Source organism: Bison bison, unplaced genomic scaffold (genome assembly GCF_000754665.1).
Source record: "Bison bison bison isolate TAMUID 2011002044 unplaced genomic scaffold, Bison_UMD1.0 scf7180017864453, whole genome shotgun sequence".
Classification (NCBI taxonomy): Eukaryota; Metazoa; Chordata; class Mammalia; order Artiodactyla; family Bovidae; genus Bison; species Bison bison.
The window spans coordinates 1226370-1248859 of NW_011495015.1; the positions used below are offsets into that span (position 1 = coordinate 1226370).

The following is a 22490-nucleotide window of genomic DNA, read 5'->3' on the forward strand; positions in this document are numbered from 1 at the left end:
AAGTCACTTCAGTCGTGTCCGACTCTGCGCGACCCCATAGATGGCAGCCCACAGGCTCCCCTGTCCCTGGGATTCTCCAGGCAAGAACACTGGAGTGGGTTGCCATTTCCTTCTCCAATGCAGGAAAGTGAAAAGTGAAAGTGAAGTCACTCAGTCCTGTCCGACTCTTCTCGACCCCATGGACTGCAGCCGACCAGGCTCCTCCGTCCATGGGATTTTCCAGGCAAGAGTACTGGAGTAGGGTGCCATTGCCTTCCATTTCTCACCTTCTCCAATGAACACACTTTTGGAACCCATTCCAATCAAGAAGACAAAAAAATGTTTCAATCTTAAAACATCATCGATACCATGCATTAGACAGGGTGCTCAGGGCTGGTGCACTGGGATGACCCTGAGGGATGAGATGGGGAGGGAGGTGGGAGGGGGGTTCAGGATGGGGAACACATGTACACCCATGGCTGATTCATGTGAATGTATGGCAAAAACCACCACAATGTTGTAAAGTAATTAGCCTCCAATTAAAATTTTAAAAAATAGATAAAAAACATCATCAATACAACTGGAGGACCAGATCAGCTTTTACTAGGATTATCTGACATTTGCTGGTATTCAAAGATTGCATTAATCAAAAAACATACATCACAGGTTTTCTTGAGGATACATCTCTTGGTGTTATAATTTAACAAAATTAATAATAACTCATCTCTGTGATAAATGAAGAGTTATCAGTCAGAGTATCAGAGTAGCTCATTTGTGTGTGCATGACCATTATTACAGTGATTCTTAATACTGTAGAGATTCTGTAAACACTTCTATGTATATTTTAATTTTTAGTATATGTTGGAATCATGTTAAAAGTGCAGAGATTAGCAATACAGCTAAAACACTGCCTGTATCTCAAAGGTGTTAAGTGTACCCCTTGCAATCTTGAGATCATCTACGTTCAGTGTGGTGGTGAATAGATTCGCATTGTAGCCCCTTCCGGGGGTCCTCCCTGTTGGAGAAGCTGGCCAACAACCCCTGGAGGCTGTGTCTCTGAAGAGGACAACTGTGGCCTGGGGTCCAGCTGGGAGTCAGCTGACACGCACACATCTCCCAGGCCTTAGCATCCCTTAGCGCTAAGAAGCACCCTTAGCGTCCGAAACAGAGTCTCTGTCTACGGTCAGCCTTCCTGTTAGACGGCTGTCACTTTTGTGATGTGTGATGTACGTTCTTCCTGGGTTGTCACTGTCCATCTCAGCTTTTCTAAGGTCATAATGCACAGGCATCCATGGGAATTAAAGTTTTGCTGCAGCCTATAATATTTGCTAAATCTCTCACTTTTTATAGAGTCTTCTCTTGAAACCATGTTGACAAAGACAAATATATGATATCACTTGTATGTGGAATCTAAAAAAAAATGATAAAATGAACTTATTTATTTATGAAATAAAAATAGACTCACAGACACAGAAAACAAATTTATGGTTACCAGGGGGAAAAAGGGTGGGGGATAAATTAGAAGGTTGGGATTAACATATAGAGACTACTGTATATAAAAATAGCTAAACAAGGACCTACTGTATAGCACAGGGAACTCTACTCAACATCTTGTAATAACATATAATGGAAACGAATCTGAAAAAGAATATACACATATGTGTGTGTAACTTTGGTGTACACTTGAAACTAACACAACATTGGAAGTTAACTATGCTTCAATTTAAAAAGTTTTTTAAAATAATGTAAGCCTGCTTTTGAAGTGTGAATAACCATTACCTAGCTGTCTCTTTTATGGAAATTTCCTTCTAGAAAATCACCTTAACTTATAAAATGAATTCACCTATTAATTCATTTTTAAAATGCACTGAGTATCCTCTTTTCTGGTTAAGAGGAATCTTTCAATAAGTTCATTATTGTCTGTTAGAACAATGTATTTTATTCAAGTCTAAGTAATTGATTTCTAGCACTCTTCTGGAGTTGTTCAGTGCTCATTTAACTGGAAGCTAAAAATGTTCAAGTCTTTGCTGACTTCCTAAGGATGCTTCTTAAGGGGACTGTTTGATTTATGGGCCTTTCCTTCCTCTGTCTGGCCCTGGATTTTTGGCACAAGTCAGAGCTTAAAATGGGTGTTTGCCTGTGGTCAGACCTTGCTGCTATTAATATCTATTAGATGCCTAATATGTTAGCTTTTTGTAGTACTGGGCTCTTTGCAAAGCATGCATCCCAGTATTATTTCAATTTAATGCTAAGAACCACATGAGGCAGGTATTATTAAACCCATTTTACAGATGAGAAAGCTGAGGCCAAGGGTCAAGTTTACAAGTTCATAGTCCATGAGTCTTCCAACCCCAGATTTGCTCTTTCTATTACTCCGGTGATGCCCTGCTTCCTGTCTTGGTCAATTATAAAGTGGAATTGAATATGAAATGAATATAAAAATATAAAATGAGATCTTTAAGTGCTATTTTTCAGATTAAGTTGGTGTTTCAGATGGTAAAGAATCTGCCTGCAATGCAGGAGATGCGGGTTTGATCCTTGGGTTGGGAAGATCCCCTGGAGAAAGAAATGACAACCCACTCCAGTTTTCTTGCTGGAGAATCCCATGGGCAGAGGAGGCTGGCGGGCTACAGTCCATGAGGTCGCAAAGAGTCAGACACAACTGAGCAACTAAACAGTTTAGCCAAAATCTGCCAGAATTCTCGGTCACCTGTCTCCTCCCAGCCTCGGCGTGGGGTGGCTCTGGCCCCTTTCTCCTGACAGAAAGCTCACAGGCTCAGAACAGGAAGGTGCTGTCATTGCACAGCTGGTGGGGTAGTGCACTTCTGAAAGGTCAGAATGCCTCTGTCCAGAAGCCAAACTCAAAACCAGAGAAGAGTCCATTATGCCTTCTTGTGTGCGTTCGTGAAGAACCCCAAGACCCCTCAGGTACTCCACACTTTGGGGCGTCCCTCTGTTTACCCACCTGAGAGCCCCTGGCATAGGTGGCTCCACTCACCTACTTCGAGGAGATGTGTTTAATTCCGTGCCATCTCCTGGTTGTTACGTGTCATTTTCTAGCAACTAGTTTGCTTTTCATAAACTAAACATCCACTTCTCTTGCTGCCACTAAGCTGGATAGTCTGCTTTAGGAGTTCTCATTGTAAAGAAAGCAGAGTAGGCTACAATGGATCTTTAAACAAGCTTAAAAGCAGCCCAGGTCTCCAGGATGTAGAGGAGAAGGCAGTCCCAGGGTCGGGGAGGGGGAGGTTTATGAAGCAGGGCTGGGGTAGGGTGCAGTGCTGGAGAGGAGGCCTTGCTGGGCAGGGGGCTGCTGGGGCAGGTTCCCCACGGATGGGAGCACTGTTGACTTGTGTGCACACAACCCTTTGAGCAGAGCCTGGTGGGACCCGGCTGCAGCGTTTGGCTTCTCTTATCTCCAGCACAGGTATGTTCTGTGGGTCAAGTTGCTGATTGCTGGCCTGAAGTGATGACATTGGACAGCTTCCTTCCTAAGTTCAGGGGCTGAAATTCGAGCCCCAGGTATTTTAGTCTTGGCAAAAATCTTACAGTTTTGATGCCAGACCTTGAACTTCCCCCAGCCAGGAAAGTTAGCCAGCCCACACATCAGCAGAAAGGAGGAGACAACGAAGGCCAGGATTTTGACAACAGCAGCATTGCACTGAGAGCGCATTTCAGTCTGAACACTTCTGAACCTTCCTTCTAGGATTCTTTCTTTCTCTTTTGAGGAGTGTGCTAAAAAGCAGTTTCATGAGAACAAGCTCCAGGAGACATTCCAAAGCCAGCTCCACCTTTATAAATCCAATGAAGGTTTATGAGCTGTAAAGTTTGCATGACTTTCTTAAAAAAAAAAAGGAATAGAGGCATTGCAATTGAGGAATTGATCCTAAAACTGGAGAAGGCAATGGCACCCCACTCCGGTACTCTTGCCTGGAAACTCCCGTGGACGGATGAGCCTGGTAGGCTGCAGTCCATGGGGTCGAGAAGAGTCGGACAGGACTGAGTGACTTCACTTTCACTTTTCACTTTCCTGCATTGGAGAAGGAAATGGCAACCCACTCCAGTGTTCTTGCCTGGAGAATCCCAGGGACGGTGGGGTCTCACAGAGTCAGACACGACTGAAGCGACTTAACAGCAGCAGCAGCAGATCCTAAAACTGCTCGGACAGAAAGTGAGGTGAGGCCTTTCTGCTGCAGGGGAGCGAGCATCATTTTTCCCTCCTCCTGGAAGCTGCTGAAGGGCCAGCGCCAGCCCCCAGCACTGAGTCATGGCGCAGAACCCTGCTTCTCCTTCTCAGAGAGTGACTGGGGCCTCTCCAAGGACCTGAGCCTGGGCTAATGTGAGGAAGAGGGGGTTTCTAAGATGCTGTGTTAAGTGAATCACTTCCCATTAGGACATACTACCAACCCCGTCCTCCAAAGTGTTAGGAAAGTTGTGAGTCCTGGAACGTGGCATCTGGTCCCAGATTAGTGTGGGCTGAGAGCTTTGTGTGGATAGTCGACTGTGACTCCAGGTGACCGCCCCCCCACCTCTTAGTTCGAAGCATTCTTCTCCTTTCTTTTACTTCTTAAAACTTTGCTGTAACTTTTAATCACATTGCTGTCCTTGTTGCTTCTCTTCGGCCCTAGACTATACACCACAGGCGGGCACAGACCATGGATGCTCTGCTCCCAGGTTTTTACTCAGGGCCTGAAATGTGCTCAGCTGCAGCAGCTGCTCCTTCCACACTTTCCGCATGCTCAGTAAAGTAATGAAGTGCAGCTACTAAGGGTCTTTAAAAAATGTGCTTCTGGTATGTTGAGTCCTATGTGCTTAGTTCTCAGTCCTGTCTGACTCTTGTGACCCCATGGACTGTAGCCCACCAGGCTCTTCTGCCCGTGGGATTCTCCAGGAAAGAATAGTGGAATGGGTAGCCATGCCCTTCTCCAGGGGATCTTCCTGACCCATGGATCAAACCCGGGTCTCCTGCATTACCGGCAGATTCTTCACCATCTGAGTCACCAGGGACGCATCCTATGAAATGGCTTTTATAAGCAAAAGCAGTCCACTATATCAGTTTCATAAGTTTCAAGTTGTAAATTAATGGGATTTTGGAAGACATTTTTAGTTGTAAATATTAAAAGGTATAAACATGTCTATCATCTTGCTAGTTCTTTGTTTAAGGAGATATCGTAGGGTTTGCCAAGGGGTAGCCACATGGACTGCAAGGAGATCAAAGCAGTCAATCCTAAAGGAAATCAACTCTGAATATGCATTGGAAGGACTGTTGCTGAAGCTGAAGCAACTTTGGCCACCTGACATGAAGAGCCAACTCACTGGAAAAGACCCTGATGCTGGGAAAGATTGAAGGCAAAAGGAGAAGGGGGCAGCAGAGGATGAGATGGTTAGATAGCATCACTGACTCAATGGACACAAATTTGAGCAAACTTCCAGAGATAGTGGAGGACAGAGACGCTTGGCGTGCTGCAGTCCATGGGTTTGCAAAGAGTCAGACATGGACACAACTTAGCGACTGAACAACAGCAACAACAACATAAGGGAAAAGAATCTGAGAAAGAATATGTATATATGTATTACTGAGTCACTCTGCTTTACGCCTGAAGCTAACACGATATTGTAAATGAAATATACTTCAATAAAATAAAATAATCTGTGGGCGGGAACAGCAGCCTCTCCTATGAGGGCTGGTTGTAAATGGGGCCAAAAGCCAGGTGAGAGCCCTTTCTTCTCCCAACCCACCTTGGACCCTCTTTTTCCCAGACTCTCAAAGGTGAAATATGAGTGTATGAGCCCAGTTTCCTGCTTGTGCCTCGTTTGAAATGGCTCCCAAATGTGAAACTTCGGAAATGCAAAATTACGGTTCACAGCGAGCAGTCAGGAAGAGCTGTTTCTCTTTTGTTCAGACTCTCCAGCCTTCCTTGAAGGTCCAGGAAAAGGCATAGGAATCCTGTCAAGACCATCCAGGATGCCTTTGCCCCTGGGGTGACTCTGCACCACTCTGGACTCCAGTAAACACAGGATAATGACGGGTCCCCATCACACAGACCAGGGCATCAGCATCACTTAGGAGCATCCCCATCACCTGGTTTCTTCTGCGGAGCCTGCATCTCAGCAGGGCGCTGAGGCAAGACACTCCAGCTCGTCACATAAACAGGGTTTTTTTCTGTGGCTCTGCCGTGCGCTGCAGCTGTGGTTACTGCCGGGGGTGTTTACACAAAGACCTTTTCAGCAGCAGCTGGGAGGCTGCAGTCAGCCAAAGCCTCTGAAAGTTCTGTAAATCTTGAGCCAGCACAAAGACAAACCAGGACTCTTTTTTCCCTCTCTCTGTTAATGCATCCGAATTAAATCATTAAGCAGGGATGAAGGTGAAGTGCTATAAGTTTCTCACAGATAGGAAGGGGCCAGACATGCCCAAATGTTTCATGTGCTTGTTAAGTTGCTCAGTCAGGTCCGATTCTTTGCGACCCCATGGATTGTAGCCCACCAGGCTTCTCTGTCCATGGGATTCTCCAGGCAAGAATACTGTAGGTTGCCATGCCCTTCTCCAGGGGATCTTCCCAACCCAGGGATCGAACCCGCGTCTCTTATGTCTCCTGCATTGGTTTTTTACAGCTAGCACCACCTGGGAAACCCTCAAAGGTTTCACAGCTCTTTCCAAATGTTCCTGCACTTTGAATCACAACCGGGAAGAGATGTTCTGGCCTGTGAAGTGAGGCAGCTCGTAGGACGGTGGCCCCGGATCTCTTCGGGTCGCTAAGAATCACCAGGCTCTCTCGGCTCTTGTCAAGCCAGCTCCGTGGACCCGGATGTAACCGAGTTCAGATCGGGGGCTGTGCTGGCTGAACCACCTGCTCCGAGTTCATCACATTTTTTCCATTTGCAACACCCCCTTTTCATTGTTTGAAAGTGAAGTGGAACTGTTAGTGCTCAGTCATGTCTGACTTTTTATGACCCCATGGACTGTAGCCCACCAGGCTCCTCTGTCCATGGGATTCTCCAGGCAAGAATACTGGAGTGGGTTGCCATTTCCTTCTCCAGGGGAATCTTCCTAACCCAGGGATCAAACCCGGGTCTCCTGCATTTCAGGCAGGTTCTTTACTGTCTGAGCCACCAGGGAAGCCCTTTCATTGTTTATGTATAGTGTTGTAAGGATGCGGGATTGAAAATCTAAAACTCTGGTTCCTTCTCCTGTGAAGGGGAGTGAGGATCACATGTGAGGCAGAGAACTGGGGATGCAGGGACCCGGTGGGCATGTGTACCTCATTCCTGAGATGTCACGACAGGAACAGTGCACGTGCCCTGCCAGCAGCCCATCGCCTGCTTCTCTTCCCCTCAGGAGCAGTCTGTGGCCATGCTCAGGACTTCCCTTTGTCAGCCTGCACCCCCAAGCAGAGCTCACCACCCTCCTCTGCTTTGTAGACATTCCATTTCCCGTCCTAGCCTTCCTCTGCCTGTCTGTTGAAGGAAACACTGGTGTTTGTTTCAAAGCCCAAGGCCTGGGCGGGTGGCAGGGGGTATCCTGTCTCCTTTCCTAACCATCCGCCTGGGGCCCTACTTCCTCCCCTTGGAGGTCACTTCCAAGGGACTGCATTAGGGACCCTGCCTCCACGGGAAGGGAGGGCATGGCAATCAAGGAGGGACTCCTAAAGGTCTGAACCCCCCAGACTATATACATTACCCATGTCTGAGTTCTTTGGGTTGCCCGCCCTCATCATAAATGTTTTATTCCCCTAGAAATGCAGTTTTTATGTCTCACTTTGACCAAAAGCAGAGAGAGGACAAAATAAAGTGAAGGAGCCCGCCTGCTAGAGTTATCAGCGCCCAGACAAGCTTCTGTCTGCCATGAACAGTGTCCATCTGGATTCCTGGAAAAGCACAGAGAGGGGGCTTCTGTTGTGAGTCCAAGAATGCTTCAGCCTTTGTGTCAGGTGCCACCAGACACTTCGTGTTTGAAAGCACAGTATGGAGAGACTTTTTCAAAGGCGGGTACTTGCTGCATCTTTAAAAGCTGACTGATGGCTTTTCAGCTGCTTCACATTTCAAGCTCAGGGATTGTGCTCTGTGCCAGGAGATTAGTCAGACATTCTTATATGTGCCTGTAATGTCAGCAATATTTATCAGTAAGGAGCATGATTTTGGAGAAGACGCTTGCCTATCCCAGGACTGTTACATCAGCCTCTCTGTGAGCCTGCGGGGAGAGAGAGGACTCCCCCACCCCCTACACCCTCAACCCATCTGAGGCTTGAAACTCCCCATGAGTCTCCTCATCTGAACAAACTTAGGGTTCTGGGTGGAGAACAGGGCTCTCCATGGATGTCTTTTGGGGCCAAGAACTTGCACTTCAGAAGAGTCTGTCTAAAGAAGTGCATGCATGGCTAAGGGGTTTCAGTCATGTTCAACTCTGTGCAACCCTATGGACCGTAGCTCACCAGGCTCCTCTGTCCATGGGATTCTCCAGGCAAGTATACTGCAGTGGGTTACCATTTCCTTCTCCAGGGTATCTTCCCCACCCAGGGATCTATCCTGTGTTGGCAGGTGAGTTCTTGACCACTAGCACCATCTGGGAAGCCCAAAAGCAAAAAAGAAAAGATCCTGACTTCTGAGAGTGTTAAAGGGTGGATCAGATCATTACTGGGAACCAGAAGTGAGGCCTGATGGGGATGCCCAGATGAGACACCTGGGAGTGTGCAGCCTGCCTCCCTCCCCTGCATGTGACCCTGGACTGCGAAGGCCTGAGACCCCATCCCTGAGGCTGCGCAGCAAACTCAGCAAAAGAAAGTTCACAAAAGAAAATACTGACATTGTGTACAAACCTAAGAATGTTTGTTTAATTTGTTCTTATTTCTGAAAATATAAATTCAAAGAAAATGTCTTATTAGAGATAAAAAGATCCATAAAACAATTCAGTCAAGTATATATATTTGAATAAAATTTGAGGGTAAAAACTTTTATAGCGTTAACCAAAATTTTACATATGATACATCACAGTGCAATAGGTCTACTTTGAGAAATTTATCTTAAATAACTGAATAGATGTTCAAAGATATATGTAAGAGGTGTTCAAAACATTGTTATATGTAATAGCAAAAATGTAGGTATAATTTATATAGCACCAGAAATTGATAAGGAATTCGCAGTTTATTAAATTATGTAACACTCTATGTACATTAAATTGATCAAGGGGCCCATATTTATTGACATGGAAAGAGTTACATTATGACTAAAGCAGTGTCATATAGATACTAAAGGTCAGAGCAGGGAGTAATGGACATTACAAAGCAAGAGTATTAGGTAAAGGCAAAAATGATCTTTAAAAACTATACCTGTATAGGTCATTTAGTATTTTTAAAAAGTGTTAATTAAGGAGTGGTAAAGAATTTTTTTCCTTTTCCTTATCTTTTACAGTTACTTTTAATCCCCTAATGATAAATATCTTCTGGAAATTAGGACTCAGAAAATTTTGCAGACCTCACCATTTCATCCAAAAAGCTGAAGTTGCTCCTTGTCTGCGAAAAGTGCATCACGTGTGTACACACCACCCATCGGAGCTTCCATTTCTGTGGTTTGATGGAGCTCAGGCACAATTCAACACAAGAACCTCTTCACACTTGCAGAGTAAAATGTCACTCCTAATCAACTGAGAAGATTCCATTTTCCTCTTAGAATTTCACATCCTGTCCAGTGTTCAATGTGTGGTAGAATCTTGATTCTTTGATTGGATAGGGAAAACTTTTCCTTTAAAGAGTTAAAAATAATGTCAATGAAGAAAACTCCTAAGTTATATAATTTCCTGGTATTTGAGTGTTCTGTCACCAATTTCTGTGCCAGGTCCCATGTTCAGCTGTCTGGCAGTTCTTATGATATATGAAAATGCTTCCATTTTTATAGGAATATGCTGGCAAAAAATCTACCACTTCCATGAATTATTAGTCCTTTTCTGCTAATTATTTTGAAAAAAGCAGAGGTGCAGGTCCAAGTTCAAGCGGCTGTTAACGTCTGGGACATACTTGGTGTAGGACTATTCAATTAGGAGAAAATCGGTGCCTTGTTTGACCACCAGTTTTCTAATTGCATTTTGAAACTTATAGGAAAAACCAAGTTACATTTTTTGTGTTAGAGATTGAGTAACAAGTTGATTTTAAATGATTGATAAAAATAATCAGTGGGGAAACATAACAAAGTGAGTAACTAATCTACAACATAAAGATATAAATTTTTACACTTTTGAATAACGTTTATGAAAAAATGAAATTAAAAACTGAATGGGAGCTTTGGAAAACCCCCTAGTGTTGTAAAGACCCCAGGGTAATTTGTTTAAAAAAAAAAAAAAATACAGACCAGAGGCAGGGCTGGGAGAACTCAGCTGTCTGGTTTCAAGTAGCAGGCAAAGTCCTTCAGTTTTCAACCACTACTGCAGAAAAATCAGACAAAATAAAGAACAAGCAGCCCTACTCCACGTGTCTGGGGTACGAGTCTCAGTGTTTTTGTGTGGACTGAGCTCCTGCGGGGCGTCCTGCGTGTCTAACAAAATTCCCGCAGGAATAGCTCACTGGTCCCGCTGATGGAGGAGGGCTGGACGCTGTAGAACGTCTGCTGTAGACACTTCATGCTTCTCAAGTTAATAACCAGACACACAAAACTTTATGGAGCTAAAAATAAAACATTTGGAATCTCACATTGTAGCCAGATTGTGGCAAGAGACAAATGATAGGAAGGACAAAAAGGAGAGGAAAAGGAAGAAGGAAGGAGAGACGAGGACAGAACCCCATGCCGGACAGAGCAGTGAGGGAGGGAGATAAATATGGTGCTGGATCTGGGGTCTGCCCCCCTCAGCTGATCACCTGAAAGCAGGGAGTTAGTGGTACTGACCTCACGGATTAAATGAACTAATATGTATGAAGTTGGCACCTAATGAGGTGTGAGTGTAACCTGATGGGTTTTTAAAAATTGAGTTATAGTTGATTTACAGTGTTGTGTTAGTTTCAAGTACACAGGAAAGTGATTCATTATAGGCATATATGCAGATACTCTTTCCGATTCTTTTCTCTTACAGGTTATTACAGAATATTGAGCAGAGTTCCCTGTGCTATATATATAGCAGGTCCTTGCTGGTTGTCTATTCTATATACAGTAGTTTGTATATGTTCATCCCAAACTCCTAATGCATCCCTCCCCTCTCACCTTTCCCCTTTGGTAACCAGTTTTTACAAGTGAAGAACTGCAATGCATTATTTCTAACTACTTCATCTAAATTGGATAGGAACACCCCCTCCTGTGAACTGTATCCATATCTCTGCTGTATTTTCCTTTCCTGTTGTTTTTGCTGTCCTTTGCTTTCACCTGAAGATGGTAACGTGTTCTAGACTGCTCCATATTATAAATCTCATTTTTAAAAGTGTTGAATCAAGGCAGTCTGCCAGCGACTTTGTTTTTCCTACTTTTCTCTCCGTGTTGGACTTTTCTGGCATAGGAGAATAATATTACTTTACCATGTAAAACACGGGGAATGGCTTTAAAAGAATTCCCCAGCAACTGAATAATGGGCTGTCAAAAATATGCTTGGTGCCAAAGGATCTGGACACGTCTGTTCCATTTATTGTGTGTTTCTCGTTCCCTCGTGACTGTGCTCACAAAAGACACAAAAGCCCAAACCTCTGGAGTATGTGGTATTTGAGGGCAAAAACCATATTTTCATATATTCAGTCCCATACCTAACATATTAAGGTGCTTAGTAGGGGATCACCAGCAGACAATGATGAGTGTCTATGGTATGTAGGATGCTCAAATTACTAATTAAGTTGACTTCTAGTGATGAAGAAAAGTGTGCTCCCCCATCTCCACCGTGCTTGGTTGAGTGGGTTAATAATGTTTATTTTAAGGAGCACTAGAAGTCTTGTCCCCAAAACTTTTACCTTATTCTAACCTTTTGAATAAGTTTATTTCTCTCAGAAATATGAAACTTATTTCTTACTTAAATTTCCATGTTTTAAAAGCCTGATAGTACAATAGAGCAAAGTCACTTATTTTTATTTTACTTTGATAATAAATTGAGTCTATTTTTAAAAAATCAATATAGGAATGCACTGAGACTACCTAGGGGGAAAAATGGAAATGTGGAAAAATTTTAAAGGTGACTTGTTTCTCAATGAAAGCAAGGAAAGTCAAGGAGAATAGCATCTGAATGCCTCCCTACCCTGGCTCCCACTGCGACCCTCCCCACTGGGTCCAGCACAGACTGTCTGCTTCTCACTTGGCACAAGGTTCTTCATCTCTCCCACCTGAGTCTCGGCCGGGCTGTTGCCAGCTCCCCTGAAATTCAGCGTGGTTTCTGATTCAGGTTATAATTTTTGACCAGCATCTTAATGGCTAGCATCTTAAGGGCAGGATAACTGTCGTCCAAGAATTCCTGAGCCTGGAATCTCCACTGTCTAGCATGTGACTCACAGGACACATGACATTCTTATGGGGCCCACTCCCCCAGGCCATGAGAAATTCCTGGACTGCTTAACGAAAATTCCACGGCTTTCCTCCTACTCAGCAAAGTCTGTTGGAATTCACTTGGGCAAGAGTAACTTCATCTGAGGAGATAAATCTGAATCTGCTTTAAATTTGTGTGTGGATGCAGGTGTGTATAGTTCAGATCCCAAATTTATCCTGCATCATATATAGCAGTTATTGAAAATGCTCTATCATAACGAAGTAGTATGAACTCAAGTCCCTTAGTGAGATACCCACTTAGACTAGCTTGGAAACCATCCTGTCTAATGCCCTGGAGGCACTGAGTGGCCACCTGAGAATAAAGTGCTGGGGGGAGAGTTCTCTAGAAAGAAACCTAAATGCCCTCTTGGTTTATTTAGACTTGAGGAAAAGAAGCAGTGTAACTTCTTAGCTGCCTCTGGAGACCCAGTGCTGAACATTCCACTTCCTATTTGCAGGACCAAATTGTATGGAAAGGTGGTGATTATCTTCTGTGATTATTAAAGCAACTAGTACATGACACAGCTCATGGATTTAGGTCTGGGAGGCGAGCAGAGGTGATAACTTGAACAGTTACTGAAGTCAAGTTATTGTTGCCCCAGACAATGCATTGGGAAAATGTGACAGTGTGGCTGAGCAGAACCCCTGTTGTTCTTCAGCTGCTAATTTGTGTCTGATTTTTTGTGACTCCATGGACTGCAGCACGCTGGGCTTCCCTGTCCTTCACCACCTCCCAGAGTTTGCTCAAACTCATGTCCATTGAGTCAGTGATGCCATCCAACCATCTCATCCTCTGTCATCCCCTTCTCCTTCACCCTCAGTCTTTCCCAGCATCAAGATATTTTCCAATGAGTTGGCTTTTTGCATCAGGTGACCAAAGTGTTGGAGCTTCAGCTTCAGCATCAGTCCTTCCAAAGAATATTCAGGGTTGATTTTCTTTAGCAGAACCCTGAACTCTTATAAATGCAGACTTTTATTAACATGGTCTTTGATTAAAATGAGCATTTTCTTTATATAAAGTACTCAGAAAATAGTCACGCTTATAGTGTAAGGAGAAACATGAAAAAATAACAGAAAATCATTTTTATACCCAGCTTTTCTTTTGGGGACTTGGATACCCTTCAGATCATGTCATTGGAAACAGCACTTTTGCATTCAGAAGACTTCTGATTAAAATGTTTAGCTTTAAAAATAAACATAAATCCCATGCTTCAGTATTGAGGAGGTAAAGGCATGATGGCCAGTGAATTGGAACATCAGAGTGTCCTCCAGCTTTCCAAATGCCACATGAAGTTAAAAGTTGAATTTTGGAGAGTACAGCTTATAATGTGCTACTATTTCATTATTTTTAACAGGAGAGTGTTACTCATTTTTCTGCTCAGGACACCTGTAGACTTTGAGAGGATGATTAATGGGCAGCCGTGTCAGCAGTGGAAGGCATGGGTGTTGTCCATGGCAGGGGGTGCTCACCCAGACTGGTCTCTGAGAGGGAAGACAGTCACCCCACTTACATGTATCAGTACAAGCAAATCTCTATTAGGTTGTATAAATCTGGACAGAACTGAGTCTTTGATGTGCATTAATTGTGTCCCTTCCTCCCATTGCAGGCTCAACCTGGGAGAAGACTTTCCGACAAATCGGCTTCGAAAGGTGAGCTGGGCTTGGTTACTCATGACCTGTTTATTCCAGCAGTTCACTGATTATCCATTGGTGATCTCACCACCACTACTTCAGTGACTGTGCCCTTGAGTAAGTTGTCATTTTTGAGCCTCGGTTTCCTTGTAAAGTAAACCTTTGATTTATACCATCCTTGCCTGCACACAGATTGAATTTGATGATTAAATAGGGCAATTTATGTGAAAATGCTTTTTCTACTATGAACCAGTGTGAAAGATAAGTTGTAGAATTAGGGCATTGCAGAGAAGAGAGTTGACTTTCTTATTGCTTCCTGATGTCATATGTTATATTCAGTTCTATAGGTTTAGTACAGAGAAATTTATATTTATATTGATATCTTCCCAATTATTAAAATTATCTGATCTTATCTGCTCCAAGTGAGAGGCTGAGATCATGTCACTCTTAGCTAAAAGCATTTCTGCACCAGCATGTCCTGAAAAGAAAAAAAGTTGACTCATGATAACATCAGAAAATGTGCAGATAGGCTCAGTATAGCCCTAATGACACCATACGGGCAATTTAACATCTCATAGTGAACTTGCAGCATCGGAACAGCTATTGAGACAGAAAAGTAATTAAAAATTTTTTTACTCTAAAGGTAGATTCTTTTCAGCATAATAGCATTTTTGCATTCAGAAGACTTCTGAATAAAATGTTTAGCTTAAAACTTAAATGTAAATCCTGTGCCTTGAGGAGGTAAAGCCATGGTGTCCAGTGATTAGAATGTCAACAGCCCTCTAGCTTTCCAAACACCACATGAAATCAAGAGTTGAATTTTGGAGAGTACAGCTTACAATGTGCTACTATTTCATTACATTTAACAGGAGAGTATTACTCATTTTTCAAAATGTGTCTTTATGTGTATCAATCAAGCTGATGGAGTGCTTAGAGCATATGAAAAGAAAATTAAATACCTTAAAATGCATTATTTCTCCAGTAGTGAGTAAGAACAGATACCTCATCACCAGGCTGACTGTGATGGCATTTCTGTTACCATTTGTAATTGACTCAAAAGTCTGTTTATTTCTCTGCCTGCTTGTCAATGCCATCAGCACTGTCACCATCGATCTCTCAGTGAGTTCTCATGGTTGGTCCTTGAGGTTATTGGATGAAGTTGGTTTGGGGCAGGCAGATCTGGTGGACAAGCTTTCAGGCTGAAAATCACATGCAGCTTCGTGTGTGTGAGACCTTCCCCAAAGCATCTTTCTCTTGATTCTTCTTTTGTGTATCGACAAATGTCAAAGATAACCAAAGAAGCTGTTGTTTTTGTTTTAGTCTTTAAGTTGTGTCTGACTCTTTGCGACCCCATGGTCGCAAGACTGCCAGACTCCTCTGTCCATGGGATTTCCCAGGAAAGAATGTTGGAGTGGGTAGCCATTCCCTTCTCCAGGGGATCTTCTTGACCCAGGGATCGAACCCACGTCTCTTGCATTGGCAGGCGGGTACCACTGGGCCACAAGGGAAGCCCGCTTGTTTGTTCACTCTATCCCTAAACCAAGGTTTATTGTAAACTTACAGAAGTCTTTCAAGACCCAAAGTCTTGTCAAGGAGAAAAGATAGCAAATTGAACATCAGTTATTTTTCTCCTGGCTTCAGGAAGACATTGCTATACTTGCTTTGTCCATTTTTAGGGTTGGATGGGACTGAAATATTGTAAAGAGAACCTCAGATACTGTGTCATCATCCCTACCTAAGTCAGTGTATGTCTGTGAAAAAATGGATGTTCTCTTGCAGAATCATGATGCCACACTGGTATTGAATACAAGTACCAGCCAGTTCTTAGCACCATCTAATACCAATCAGTGCATACACTTTCTGATCATCTCAAAAGTGTCATCTAATAGACACTGGTTGAATTAGCATGCTCCTAAAGCCCACACTTACTATTAAATTTTTTTCAACTTTAAAAAGTAAAAAAAATTTTTATTGAGTTATAATTAACATACAATATTATATTAGCTTTAGGTGTATGACATATTGATTTGATATTTTTATACGTCATGAAATGGTCACCACTGTGTGACCAGTTTCCACTGTCACCACTGATTCTGTTCTGTTGCCACATCTCCCCCTCTGTATTGAGATTGTGTCCCCCGAGTCTTTCCTAACTTCATTGGGTTTCTCTTCCTGTCACTAGCTTCTGAAGAAACCAGCTCCTCTGTCTTGCAGCACCGCTGTCTTGTCTGAAGTGTCTGTTTGTGGCTTTGTTTACCTTGTCAGTCTACCCTCTGATTCACATAAACTCAAATCGCTCCTCTTTGGCTGCTGGGGACAGCTTCATGGTGACTTCTTGTCCTTTGTCAATGGCTGCCTGGTCTTTTCTCATTTCTGTCCTTCTAGCACAGCAGGAGGTACCAAGACCATCCAGGATTTTGGACCTGGCATCCACCATCTGTCCTGAGGGTGGCCATCTGGGCATTTTCCAGCCTTTGGCTCTTGTAATGAACAACCTTGTGCACATCTGTATTTTTGCCAGGTATTCTAGGGATAGATTCCTGAGTACAATCAAAGAGTAAATTTTTGTGGAATTTTGATGAACATTGCCAAGTTTCCCTAAAATTTTGGCAGCAGTTTCGGCAATTATTTCCCCAGAGCCTCACCAACATAACGTGCTGTCATACTCGAGGTTTTTTTGCCAGCCTGATGGGTGAGAAATGGTAACTTGGTGTCCTTCTAATCTGCGTTAATCCTGAGTCATTTTTCCATAGAGTGGAGCTCAGGCTGAGGTTCTTTGCCATCTCCTGAGTGGAACTCTAAGAGAAAGAGCTTCTTCTTAAATGGCTAAGGATTCATTGATCTGCAGGATTCGGCAATTGAAACACTTTCTTTCTAGTTTGTGTGACCTTAACCTTTTGCCGACTTGAATAATGATGTAATGAAAACAATTGCCATGTACCAAGGACTGTGTCACATCATTTTCAGTCTGTGCAGCAGCCCCACAGACCAAGGATTAGCAAACATTTTTCTAAAGAGGGAGAGGCCACATTTCAGGTTCCATAGGCCATACAGTTTCTGTGGTAGCAGAAGGCAATGAGCATGCTTTGTCCCAATAAAACTTTATTTAAAAAAACAGGAAGTTGGCAGGACTGGCTACTGGCCAGACTTTGTGACCCCATCTCACAGGTAAATAAACCTAAAGAAAACCAAGCAGCTACCCAGAGAGCTGTAGCCACACGCATTGACCTGCGTTCAAGAGAAGGTCTGCCTGGCTTTCTACATCCAGCCACACTGAATGCTTGAATTATAGCTTTTTTTGCTTTTGTGTTGTTTATATTTCCTATCCCTGTAGCTCTGGGAACATTGTCTTTAGTCTTAAGTCTTATCGACTGTTCTTATTTTATGAATATTTTGAAGAAAGTCAGGGAGTAAAATTTGCATATCGTAATGCCTCTCTAAATGGGTATGCTTCTGAAAAGATGTACACATTAAAATATTATTAAGGGATATATTGAGTGAAAGCTGTATTTTTGAACTGTAGGCTAAGTTTGGTGCACATCCCCAGTTTTAGATGTTATCTTAAAACATCACCCTTTGTTTTCCTGTGTTGTCACATGTTTTCTCCTGTAAGGGCAGGAGTTGTCTCTGCCTTGCATCAAGTGTCTTGAAATACAGAATAGATATTGATAGATGGGGTTATTGTGCATTGCCAGTTGCAAAGACTGTGTCATGCAGTGCTGTTAAACATGGCCTTGCTTGATTTCTTCTCAATTTTAACACCGTCTTTCTCTTCAAGGGAATTCCAATTATATCCTAAATGAAGCTGTCTGGCCCTTTAGAGCCATTGTGAGCGATATTGATCCTTTTAGTACTGTGTCCTTTAAAGTTTGCCCGTCAGTCTGTTTGCTAACAGTATTTCTAAGTGGTCACATGTTAAAAAAAAAAAAAAAAGTGACTGAGTCAGCCAAACCTCAAAGCTTTCTCCAAGAAAAAGAAAGCCAAGTTGTCCTCTGCTGTACATTCTGTGATGGGGAGGAAGGAGGGAACCTAGGGAATGAGCCTGCCCTTGTAGTAATATTGCCATGAGATACGTCCTGGTGAGCAAACTAAAAGACCAGATAGAGGGAGACACGTGAGGACCTGATTCCATGGCAGCAGCATCCGGGAGCTTAGCAGATGTCTGTAAACTGTTTCATTGTTTTCCCGCTTTCCTGCCTGTGGTTTCTTCAGGACATGGCAGCTGCTGGTACCCAACAACCCCACCTCCTCCCAAACCTCCCCAGGTCCACAGCCACCACCCTCAGGCTCCCTCCTCTGTCTTCCAACACCTCCTGTCACGGAGCCACCAAGTGTGTTCATGATCTTGTGTGGACTTACTGTGCGTCATTCTAGACCCTTGCTGCTGAGGTGTATGTCTTGTCATTTTACACCTGCTAGTGCCAGCCCAAGGGTTGTCCAGTGATAGGCATTTAATAAATGTTTCAGAAACAAGCATTTTATGAGAGCACTAGTCCCATTCACTGGGTCTCAACACTCATGAGCTGATCACTTCCCAAAGACCCTCATATTTTAATACCATCTCATTGAGGGGTTAGAATTTCAGTAGGTGAATTTTGAGAGAACGAAAACATTCAGTCCATAACGTGTGTCACTAACTCCCATACAATTGAAAGAAAAGTTAGATCTTATGTTTGAGACTTTTATATCCTATGATATCATATAATCCATTTCATTGGACTTTACTCATGCAGCTGATCAATTTTGCTGTTTTCTTTGATCGGCTGAAATACCTTGGTTATACTCGAAATGGAAAGTAAAAGCTATGATTAATATATGCACACATGTGTGTGTGTGTCTGTGTGTGCATGAGTATATATGTGTGTGTATTGTTTGTGTGTGTATAATAAAAGTAGGTGATATCCATTTCTTAGGCTGAGAGCTTTACCTAACTTTGACTTCCAACTTGGAAAGGAACTTTTTTTTAATTCAAGTACAATGACATCATTTAGTAAGTATTTGGTGAACAGATCTATTTTTCTTCTAGAAAAAAAAAAAGATGTAATCCTTCCTCCTTTTTCCTTCAAAATATGTCTGGAAGGAAAGATTTTCTGATTTGTAATCTCCAACTTCACTAAGTCAGGTCCCTAGGACTTAATATAAACAGTCTCTGAATGAATGAGTGATAAAGATCAGGTCCTGTGGAGAATGGTGCATTCATGAACTGAAATCCCAAATTCCCAGGTGGTAAGCTTGGCACCTTGTTCTGTACAAAATGTGAGGTACCAAGCCAGAACGTTTTATATTTCATTAATGACATGAGCAAATGAACTGTGTAATAGATCTCTGAAAGCTTTTTCAAACCTTGGTGCAGACAGCACCGTGAATAATAGGAAGTTCACGCTGTTTGATACGGAGGTAAAATCTGGATGTTGAGTCTGTAGAATGGAATGTTTTGGGGAATCATGCTAGCAGATACTCCCAAGCCTCAGTTCAGATTTCTCATTTGCTCTGCATCGTGAGATCCTGAAATTAGCTCTTTCATAGCTGTAACTGCAGTGAAATTTATTTCCCGCAGCCCAGCCAGGTAAACACCTCAGCTCGCGACCGAGCATTGTTGCTTTCATGAAGCGACAGTTTGTATGAGGCAGATTTCAGAGGAGCTGTGTGGGTTTTACATCAGAATCCTCAGAAACCCCATCACCCACGGTGAACAAAGTGGAAACAGTTCCTCCTGGCTCTTCTTTTTTCCCCCGACTTATCTCTACATGCTCACAGCCACACAGACTTCTAAACGTACACGAAATCTTGGAAGTAGCAAACGTGACGGTGTCGCACACCTTCCAGAGTCTAGTGGTTTCATTCACTCAGTGGTGTGTAAATGAGGATTCAGAGGACTAAGTGACTTCTTTATGCAGGACCAGGTGGCATTAAGTCTTTCGCCTTGTGAAGCCTGTGCCTCCTCTTCCCTAAGCCTTGCGGACCTCTGAAGGTCTTATCACACAACAGGAGCGCTCATGGCACCTCAGTTGATCACATCCCTTGGTGCCAAGGGGGCTCGGGAAGCTGTGGTCAGGCAGGACCCCACTCGTCTGAGGCCGGTGTATTAATCTCTTACCCTGCCCTCCCCAGACCATCCTGTACCCACTGCCTCACCCATGACGGACTCCCTTCTGCCTCTGAGAGGCTCTGATGTCCAAGTCCCCCTTCCACACCCTTCCTGTGGTCACTACTGAGGTTGATGCCCACCTCACTCTTCCTGGGGATGGAGAAGTGGCCTGGGGTCCTGTCATCCAGAGAGCAAGTGAAAACGCTGGTCAGTGAGCAAGCCAGCAGCCCAGGGATTGTAATCACCAGGTGGGAACAGGCAGAGCAGCCTGGGGTACCCTCACGTGGCCGTCCTGACCCGCCTGCCCCACACAGAGGGAAGGTTGTCTCACCCAGTCCTCGCAAGAAGTGGGTAGGTTTGAAATGTCCACTCTTTGCTCTGACTGGTGAGATATACTGACTGAGGAGTCCAGGCAGGTCACTGCTTTCATCGTGGAGTGAGCGTGTTTCTGTGGACGCGCTGGTGTCTCCCGCTGGGACGCTGATGGACGTGCGCTGTGCTGTGGGGCAGCGGGGCCCAGTCCTCAGGCATCTGAGTGCAGCACTGGTTTTACCCTCAGAGCGGTAGACTCCAGCACATTCCAGAAAGAGGAGCATAAGGTCCAAAGGAAGATGGCAGAGATGCTGTTCTGGTTGACTCTTCACTGACGGTGGGGTCCCTGGGCTGAGGGGCTTAGTGGTCAGTGTCTATCCCCTCACTGCCCCCCTGCACCCCTGGAGGGCTGCGTGTCCTTATCCACACGTTGCCTAAGTGACTTTTAGGGAAAAAAATAAAACCAAAGCAGACAAACAGAAACAAAGCCCACTCCCTCTGTTGCCAGGCACGGGGTCTGAGGAAGTGCTGCCCCCACCGTGGGGTCCCAGGGGTGCTTCCTACTCTGACCGCCTGAGTCAGGCCCCACGTCCCCAGTCCCACTCAGGCCGGAGGCTGCCCGCTGTGTAACCACAGTACCACCCAGCCCAGTTCCGTGGGGGCTCTGTAGTAGGATGGAGCTGCCCCACCAGGTCTGGGTGTTCTCTGCTGGACAAGCCAGGGGAGCCCCAGGTTTCTGGACACACATTCTCTCTGGACAAACAATAGCTGGCTGAGGCCCAGGTAGGGGAGGAGGAACCAGGTGGGCGCTCAGGCCAGACTCAGCTCTCCTTCAGGCAATTCCCTGTCGGTAAGGAGGGGCCTGGATTGTGGAACCCAAACACGTGGGACATAAGATGCCGTGTGCTGGAGGACGCTCCTGGGCCGGGCAGGGCCCAGAGCATAGCAGGCACTTCGCTGAAGGGCTCGTTCAGCTGCCCTGGGAGGATGAGAACTTCATTCCAGCCCTTATGGAAACATTCAGTGCCACTATAAGAACTTACTGTAAAAAAATGATGATTTCTCATGTAAGTCAGGAAAGGAGCATTTATACGTGTAGACCTGGGTGGGGGGCGGGCGTGGAGAGAGTGGAAAAGATGGGTAAGAAACACCCTGTCCTGAACTGCTGACCCACTCTCAGTGGACTCCCCAGTGCTCAAGGTTAACAGGGACAGCCTTGTGTTCATCATCATCAGGGGCCAGAGCATACGGACCCAGTGTGGGCGGCTGCTTTCGTGGTGGTGGATCCTGGGGGTCAGTGTTTGCACAAGGAGGGTCCTGAGACGGGACCTGAGGACCCGAGGAAGCAGGAACTTCCTGAGCATCCTTGGGGCTCTTAATCTCTTCCACTTCCCAAGAACAGGACAGAAACGTGCACTGTTCAGATTTGCAGGCATGCAAACCTCAGTGGCCACTGCTCACTCTAGAAGTGTTTATTTTATTTGCTTATTTATAAAAATAATGAATCTGTGTTTAGAAGAAACTCTCCCAATAACCTAGCTCCAATCTCATAAATCAGCGATTTTGTAATAGGCCTTGAACTGTTAAAACATAATTTCCCAGAATTTCAAGCACAGGGATTTGCAGAAGAAACTGTCTCCTCCACACCCACGTGGTTAATTTTATCCCTGCCATAAATTGTTTGCATGGGAAAGTCCCCTGGGAGAAATGGCCAAGGAGCAGCTCCATGGAAATACTGAGGAGAGAGATTCAGGGACCTTGGGGACCACCTTCCTTCCTGGGACCCTCTCTGCCATTCAGTACATTTTCAACAGTTACACATTTATAGATGCAGATGGTTTATACAGGACATTTGTATCAAGTACTTATTAGGTTTTCCTGCCCTTTATTTATTTTTTAATTATTTGTTTCTAATTGGAGGATAATTGCTTTATAATATTATGGTTTCTGCCATATATCAACAAGAATCAGCCATAGGTATACATATGTCCCCTCCCTCCCA

General features: G+C 44.2%; 1 protein-coding gene across 5 annotated transcripts in view; it reads left to right on the forward strand.

Annotated features, from left to right (window-relative positions):
* Window positions 1-22490, forward strand: part of PIEZO2 (piezo-type mechanosensitive ion channel component 2) — a 253432-nt gene that overhangs the window by 102883 nt on the left and 128059 nt on the right. For all 5 annotated transcript variants that reach the window (XR_826962.1, XM_010859074.1, XM_010859075.1 and 2 more), the window contains exon 4: window positions 14064-14106. Coding sequence is in view for 4 of the 5 variants with exons in the window: in XM_010859074.1 (XP_010857376.1) it covers window positions 14064-14106 (43 nt within the window). In the remaining variant the exon portion in view is untranslated. The remainder of the gene's footprint in view (window positions 1-14063; window positions 14107-22490) is intronic.